Here is a 9,096-nt window from a genome sequence, read left to right as displayed (position 1 = left end):
AAAGAGCAAAAGCTAGGTCCCCGTGTGACAGTGCAGACAGCCCTATAAGGCCCAGAGCCGGCAATTAAATCTGCTTCTAAAATAGCTGCTTATATTAAAAAGGAGGAAAATCAGATTAGAAACTTCATTCACTGCTACCAGAATACACTTAAGTCCCAGTGAAGCACATTTCTATTGAATGTACATTTGAATGACTTGCCTGTGAGAATGTCCCGCCTGCAGTGGGGGGAGAAAACACATTTCAGCTTTCCCTGGTACAATCATTTAGCACTGGAACAGTTAACAGAGCTGTATATCCCATTCCTTCTCCTGCAATCATGAAATAAATAATGTATAACTGAGGATCTTTAAAACAGGTTATTTATGTATTTTTTTCTTTAAAAAGATTAATATTAGAAACAAACCCATGTAGGGCAGCCATTACCATAAGATGAATGGCCCTGACAATAAGCAGAGACCATTACATTTGCTGTGCTTGCTTAATTGGAGCTAATGTCAATAAGTGACCTAAACAAATGGCTATTTTCCTTTAATATGACAGAATGAGTAATTTTTCATTTGAGTCACAAACCTTCTTTCTATATTTTTTCCCTCATGCCATAAATGTGAAGTGCAAACTCCAAAATGTCCTGAGACACACATGGCTTTTTGGAAAGAAAACAAATCTGAGTCTATTTTGTTAATTGCAATTCTTTACAAAAAGTAACTGTTTTGAATACAGAGATTCAAGGAAGGAACTTAAATATGAACCAGCAGAACTACTAACTGTGGCATGTAACCCATTGCTTAAACCAGCATCTTACCAGATGACTGGAGAGTAACTAATCTACTGCTGATTTTTTTAAAAAGGGCTCCTCAGGTGATTCTGGTAAGCCCAAATTCAGTACCAGGCAAATTGGCTGACATTATAGTAAAGAACAGAATTATCAGACACACAGATCAACATGAGATGATAAAGGCGGGATATGATAGATGTCTGTGAATGGGCAACAGGGGATGGATCATTGGATGATTACCTGTTCTGTTCATTCCCTCTGATGCACCTGGCATTGGCCATTGTCAGAAGACAGGATACTGGGCTAGATGGACTACTGATCTAATGCAGTTTGGCCTTTCTTATGTTCTTATAAAATCATGAATGATGTAGACAAAATGAATAGGGTAGTGTATGTAATTCACATAACACAAGAACTACAGATCACCCAATTAATTTAATAGGCAGCAGATTTTAAATAAACATAAGGTATGTTGATAGAGAGGTCCATTAGTGGCTGTTAGCCAAGATAGTCATGAATACAACACATGCACGCGCCCCAGGTTTCCCTAAACCTCCAAACACCAGAAGCTGGGACTGGATGACAGGGAATGGCTCAACTGTTTATTCCTTCTACAGCATTTGGCATTGGCCACTGTCAGAAGATAGAACACTAGGCTAGATGGACTTTAGTGTGACCTAGTATGGCTGTTCTTATCTCCTCAGAAATCAGAATATTGAAAGGATCCAATCCTCGCACTAGTAGGAACACACTGAATTTTGTGGATGTGGGATATGCAGCATCCTCAGAGGAAAATGCAGCAGAGCAGCTTCCTCTGTGCTGGTCCTTCTGCGTGCAGGTGCTTCCTACCCACACTGCAGTTTTCAGATTTTTGTCCATATGCCCTCACTCATCATCCACAGTTTTGGCATCTGACAGCCAACGGAATTGTTACTCGAGTTGTTACTTTTCTAGTTTACTAGAACCATCACCTTTCAGTTCTTCATCACCTGAAGAAAACTGTGTTTGGTCCAAATGGTACATTCTAGCCAACTAGCTATCAGATTGAACAAAAATCTCTCCTCACTTGCGTCTAATCTGACTCTTAAATAGGTTCCAAAGATGGAGCCCATTAAACTGACTGATTTTACAAGAGACAAGGTGGGTGAGGTAATATCTTTTCTTGGATCAACTTCAGTTGGTGACAGAGACAAGCTTTCAAGCTTGTCTCTCTCACCAACAGAAGTTGATCCAAGAAAAGATATTACCTCACCCACTTTGTCTCTCTAATATCCTGAGACCAACAAGGCTATAGCTACATTGATTTTATAAGGGCATATCATAGGGACATGTGAAAGGAGTTGTGAAGGGAATATCAGAACTTGAGAAGTATGTTTATGGGTGGTAGATAAATCCCATGCTATAAAACTGGATGGAACCAAATCTTCCTTTCACTGATTGGGTCTAGTCTTCATAAAATGGGCTTGCAAATGGAGTGAGATGAGAGAACTGATCAGGGAGTGGAAGTCAGATCTGTATTTCCACAGACATCTCAATATTCTACTCTCTATGCCATGATGACTAGCACGAAGTGAAATCCTTCCTGACTGAGATGGAGTGCTGGTGTTCCAGGACACATTCATTTTCTAAAGCAAGCCAATATAGTTGATGCAAAGACTTTCAGAGATCAATCAGCCCACATATTTTGACTTAACTTCACAAAGCCTCTGGCATGAGTGCACAGCTTAAAACAGTGACAACAACAATTCCGACAACTTAATAAGCAAATTAGCAAAAATACAGGCCATGATTCACTTTTATTTGTGTGGCTGTAACCACAAAAGAAATATAGTAAGGAGTCTGTTTTTACTCAAAACACTTGCATACGATCAGTGTCTTCATTATAACAGTCATCACATGGCTCCGCTTTCAGTTAATGTGACCTCAATTATAACCAAAGACACCATTTTTTAATGTAAAAAAGGCTTAAAACTATTTTAATAAGACTTCTGCATGACATCAAAATGTAAACAAAACAGAAAAGATGGCTTGGAGGAGGGCTTGTCAATACTGAAATAATAATTTAGCAGAACAGAAATTGAATTAATGCCAACAACTAATTCCCTAAACATCCTTTTCATTGAACCCTGACCACCTCTCCCCTCACATGCTCTTTCTGACACACTCTCTCTGCTTCCAAATGTCCTTTCCATTGCACTCCTATAGCTCTGAGCATATTTCTTTCACTGCTTGCTCATTAGCACTTTACATAGTGCTATACAGTTTCTAAAATGACATTAGTTGAGTGTGCTAATGGAAATTGTAAAAAAACGGGAGTCTCAGCTACTGAACCAAACAGGTGACGTGTCATTGTGGAGTGTCTTGTAAAACAGAAATCTTAGACCTGCTCTACACTAAAAAGAGGTCGACCCAGCTATGCCACTCAGGGGTGTAGATTTTTCACACCCCTGAGCAATGTAGTTAAGCCAAGCTAGCCACCAGTGTACACAGCGCTAGGTTAACAGAAGAATTCTTCCACTGACTTAGCTACTGCTTGTTGGGGACGTGGATTACCTACACCAATGCAAGGGGTTCTCCCACTGGTGCAGGTAGTGTCCATGCTGAAGCACTACAGCTGCAACACTGCAGCCCGGCCACTTTAGCACTTCTAGTGTGGACTAGCCCTTAAATGTTCCTTACACTGTGTTTTCTCTAAAAAAGAAAAGGAGGACTTGTGGCACCTTAGAGGCTAACAAATTTATTTGAGCATAAGCTTTCGTGTGCTACAGCTCACTTCATCAGATGCATCAAATAAATTTGTTAGTCTCTAAGGTGCCACAAGTACTCCTTTTCTTTTTGCGGATACAGACTAACATGGCTGCTACTCTGAAACCTGTGTTTTCTTTGAAATTCTACTAGGGCTGACATTTTACCACCATGTCGCCTACAAAAGGTTAGAAGACCTGTTGAAAAATACACTGGAAGCTGGTCTCTGCTACTCCTTCCACCATTGCTAGCACTGGAACAGCTGCAAGAACTCCAGAAGAATCAGCATAGACACAGCCTTATAAGACTCATCTTTGCTAGAAAATTAGGTCATGTTAAACATGATTTTGCATTCATCGTAGAGAGAAAAATCAAGATTAGCATTCTGACAGCTGATCACAGCTAAAGCTATGGTTCGAGCTGGGTATACCCATCTCCATCTGGCATGATGTTAAACAAAATGGTCCCTGTCTATATTGACTGCAAAGTTGTGTTTAACATTGTGCTACTTAACACAACTCTTCAAACACGACCTAATTTTCTAGTGAAGACAAACTCATCGGGTAATTTCTGTGAGAATAGTTCAACATTCAAACAGAGTAGTAGCCATGGATCACTACAACTTTTGGGTCCCAATCTTCAGCTGATAGAAACTGGTATAGCTTCACTGAAGTCAATTGGAGGTTTGCCAATTTATACCAGCTGAGCATTTGGCCCTGGTTTTGTAAAATAAACCACTATGAGAGTTTCCCTTCTCATCCCTACCTACTAGTGTAGATTATACTCAAAATTAAAACAATACAAATTAGAACATATCAATTAGTGAAGAACAAGGAATATAGACATCCAGACTGCAAAACATCTTTCCATACATTTTGCTGTTTTCATAAGAATCTAAACTTTTGAGAACTGCAAAATGAAGAGAAATGTACATATATCCTTATGCTTTTTCTGATGAATATAGGCCTATTTTTTTAAAAAAAAATCAAGGGGGCGGGGGGTTGCATTCAAAAGTCAGGAATATCAGTTTTTACTTCCTCTTTCTTCCTAAAGGATTTTGCCATTTGTTTAGAGGACTCACAAAGTAACATCACAGGAAGTTGAAACCATTACAGCATTAAGAGTAAAGGGTACAACAAACAAACAAATATATGTCTTTGCAGCTAACCAAGTTCTATCTACAGTTCTGCTTCTGGAGATAATTTTCCCAATATAAACCAATGCACTAGTGATTTTGAAGCATGCAAACCAGACTACAACAAATTCACAGAAAGCCTGGCCCTGATCAAATTCACATTGAAAAAAATGGAAAGACCACAACTGAATTCAGTGGGCAGTGATTCAAATGCCAAGAGAAATGTGACTTTACCCCATTCATCTCAATTGGCCCTTACTGCCAGTGCTTAGATATGGTGATAGGAGCTTTAGAAATGCTTACAGAGATGGGAGCATAATTAGATGTCAACATTATTAACCTTTTTACTGCTGATCATCGTATCCAAAACAGCTGACTAATGTGCTTTATCCTGTGCAGCTGAATGTATTTTTCATGTCCTGACATTCCACAGGAATAAGTCTGCGAGTTTAGATGTAGTTACATGATTGCCTGGATAATTGAGGGTTTTTTCTACTTTTCTTAAAAATTCAAATTAAAACATGATAAAGAGAGAGACAAGCTTCCAAGCTACACAGAGCTCTTCCTCAGGTCAGGCTCTGTGTATCTCGAAAGCTTGTCTCTTTCACCAACAGAAGTTGGTCCAATAAATAAATAAATAAATAAAAGATATTACTTCACCTACCTTGTGTCTCTAATATCATGGGACCAACAGGGCTACAACAGTAGTGCATATATTTATAGGGTATGCAGTTTTAAAATGTTTGATATTCATAATGTGGCTTGAAGAATTTTGTAAATTTCTTATCAAACTTGGCTCAAAAAAGAAAACTTAGTTCACTTTAATAACCTAATAAGTAATTCTGAGCCTTCCTTGTGTCTTACATTATCTGGTTTTGAGTCAAATCAGATAGACTAGAAAAAGACAAATGCTCTGGATGTTCACAGGTGCTGAGAACCCCCAACTCTAATTGTCAGCAGTGAGAGGTCGGTACTCAGCACCTCTGAAAATCAGATCCAAAATACTTGCTGAAATTGTGAAAATTTAGAGGTGAAAATCTTTCCCTACAGATTTTACTAAAGCACTCTGCATACTTCTGTTATCCCAGATGAACAACACTGCACACAGACATCCATTAATAAAGCACCATTTTTAAAAGCAATCTCATCGTAAGTATTACCTTCTAAAATGAAATTGTATTATTTTTAATGCATTTGCAAGGCACTCATCACCATAAGCACCAATTTGTTCACCCATGTATTACCAAACAGAATGCTCCTTGTGATCTTTTAGCAATTAAAATCTTCTCTCACTGGTGTGTGGAGAACAGACTCCAAGAATAGTATGAAGCTTGATTTTTTTTTCTCTCTTAAAGTTCTTTATGCCTTTGGGTACTTTGAAGAAAATATAAAAAAAGAATGCAGTAGGAAAATACCTAATCACTGAAGGATTTCCTAGTGTCTTTACTTCTCCCCCCTCATGAATGGTATATAAAAAATATTATATTTGAAAAAAGAAAAGGAGTACTTGTGGCATCTTAGAGACTAACAAATTTGTTAATCTCTAAGGTGCCACAAGTACTCCTTTTCTTTTTGCGAATACAGACTACTACAGCTGCTACTTTGAAACCTGTCATTATATTTGAAATTACTGAATAAAAGAAGTTGATGGGAGGCACTAATGTGCAGCCAGCTACATCATATACATTGATTCAATTTGATTCCATGCCCTGAATTTCCCCTTTAGTTTGACTGACAACGTAGAATTGTTATATTAACCCTTTCTCCCCTTTCATTTTCTTCTCCATCTCACTCCCTTTTACACTTTATTCAGTGAAACTCCTGCTGACCAATAAGGTTTCCTTGAGTTTCCCTCACCTATCCTCTTCCCAGCTAAGTATCTGGGGTTTCAATAATTCTCTCACTAACACCTTTCTGACCTCACAGCAGAAACCTGGAGTGAACCCAAAGCCAATACCCCTAAATTTGTGTACAGTGCCATTTTACTATGCACAGGCTTGGTTGTGCCTAGGGTGACCAGATGAAATGGACAAAATATCGGGACATATGGGGGAAGCAAAAAAAAAAAAAAAAAAAAGTGGCCGGAGCGGCCAAAGCCACAACATCGGGACAAATGGCGTCCCGACCGTGCATCGGTCAGGATGTGGGACAAAGAACTAAAAATCGGGACATCTAGTCACCCTAGTTGTGCCACATGAGGATTTCACGTGATGAGACGGGCACGGAGTTACAGAAAGACACAGGGTTCCCCTAATTCAATACCAAATTTATCCTCCATGCTCACCTAAGTAGTTATGACATAGTATGAGAAACTGAAACATCATTTAATTCTTTCTTAATCATCTTTAAATACAAGAAGTCAACATACCAACTGTGCTCATCAAAAGGTTTGCAGTCTAACAAAGGATGGTACCTCACTAAAAATTGAACTAAGAACGTTTCTAATAAAGTGTTTTAAAAAGTTTCCACCTTGGTGTTCAGATCTATTCTCAATTGCTTCAGATCAATTTGTTTACTAGTCAAAACCTAATTGCCAGCACTGGAAGTTCAACTAGGTAAACAAAATCTAGGTGTGTTGTATCTGCTGCCTACATTATCACCAATTACAGTATAACAATTCTGCATCCAAAATTTAGCTGCCAGGTTTTTTTGATGATGCAGAATAAATTATTGCATGTTCTTCCTATGTTCTATTGAGTAATAAAATATGTTTGTCAATCAGCTATTCATATATTACTTAGATGATGTACATGGAGCAGATACTGTATGTACAGTAACAAGAGACAATTTTTACAGTCCTCTTTCCCCTCTAACCAGGCTTTAAAGTGGTAAATGGGAAAGCGTGCCCATCACAAGATGCCGTTACTAACATGTACATCTAACTAATGTAAGCCCTGATCTTGTAAATACTTGTACACCTGAGTAACTTTAACCATGAGTAATGCCAGTGAACCCAACGTTTGCAGGCTGAGAGCCGTGTCTTTATGACTCCTTGTATAGCATTTCCTGGAGAACATTCTGGCAGCCAACCTAATCTATAGCCTGATCCTGAGAGGTGCTGAGCACTCACAATACCTGTTGATATAAATGGGGATTCAGTTGCTCCACACTTCTCGGGTTCAGGCCCTTAATCATCTTGGACTTTACTTAGCCTTCTGATAAGCTTCAATAAAGAAAATCTTGTCCAAATTTATCTAATATACTTTACATCAGCCCATAATACTTACGATCTCTCTTTTTTTAAAAACTGATCCTAGATAAAATTTTAAGCTATAAAATAGGGTATCAACAATGTTATACACTTAGGAACCAAGGGATGGAGGGGCACAGGATCACAAAATGTTCCCCTTAAAACACCTCTATTGCCACAGAAGTCCATGGGTTAGATTGGCTTCTCGGATATGTAGACATTCTGCAGCACACTGTATCCTCATACACAGAAGGAATTTTTACGAGATAAGAGTCTGCAGAGCTTGGATCTAAGTAAAAATAAAACTATTTGAGAGGAATGAAACTAGAATTTCTATAGTACCTGATCACAAAGATAGAAATTATGAGAAATAGGCACTCAGCAAAGGGATGTATCCGAATAAAATTGTTCAATGCACAGATCCCATTTTCCTTCCATTTTCTAATATGTGATTTCTGCACATCAATGTCAATTAAAATAAGAAAGAAAGCCTTTTAATTTTGGCATTTTGTTTTTCTATGTTTCATTATGACTGTTCCTGTCAGTTACACTGAAAGGGCTTTAACAGAGGCTTCCTTCATCCCGGCCTCTCTAATGTGATCTTTTCACCTTCTCAAGTCATTTCAATAAATATGTTTCTGTGCATCTCCTCACATCAGGCTGATGGAACACCTGAATCAAATGCTCCTGTAGTCAGAGCCACGGGCGACAAATGCTGCTGCTTCCCACTCCACAGTAAAGAAGGAGATTGTTCCAAAGAACCCAACCACTGCCATGATCAGGAGCTGCCACTGAAGAAGAAGGTAGTTGCTGTAGAAAAATGCGATTGCAGCACAGATGGACTGAAAGAAAAAACACAAAACACAGGCTATCACTTCAGGTATGCAGTCTAGCTGTTCTATGTAAAGATTATCATTACTGACACGCATACAGAAAGATATTTAGCCTTTAATTCTCTTAGAAATATACTCCTTTATCAGATATTAAATGTAAAAAGGCTTCACTATATTTATTTTGGTCTGATACACAGAAAATTCAGTTTTAACTTCTGTCATTTAAGTTCACTGGATGAATTGAACACCGCACACAAGGGTGTTTATAGTATCCTATATGCAATTCTCTGTTACTGAAACCACTGTGTCTCATGCACAACACATCCAAGGAATGAGTACAGAATATAAAACAATAACCTGAATAATCTTTTCCCAGTATTACAGCACTTTATTACAGAACCAGAGGCATGCATGTAT

General features: G+C 38.3%; 1 protein-coding gene across 2 annotated transcripts in view; it reads right to left on the bottom strand.

Annotated features, from left to right (window-relative positions):
• Nucleotides 1-1,192: 1,192 nt before the first annotated feature.
• The window catches only part of MFSD11 (major facilitator superfamily domain containing 11), a 30,263-nt gene continuing 22,359 nt past the window's right edge, over nucleotides 1,193-9,096 (bottom strand). For both annotated transcript variants that reach the window (XM_077832995.1, XM_077832997.1), the window contains one exon: nucleotides 1,193-8,688. In XM_077832995.1, the coding sequence (XP_077689121.1) occupies nucleotides 8,524-8,688 (165 nt within the window). In that variant the 3' untranslated portion in view covers nucleotides 1,193-8,523. The remainder of the gene's footprint in view (nucleotides 8,689-9,096) is intronic.

This window comes from Eretmochelys imbricata, chromosome 14 (assembly GCF_965152235.1).
Source record: "Eretmochelys imbricata isolate rEreImb1 chromosome 14, rEreImb1.hap1, whole genome shotgun sequence".
NCBI classification, from domain to species: domain Eukaryota; kingdom Metazoa; phylum Chordata; order Testudines; family Cheloniidae; genus Eretmochelys; species Eretmochelys imbricata.
Note: the sequence above shows the minus strand (reverse complement) of the source record. Positions and strands in the feature narration are given on the sequence as shown.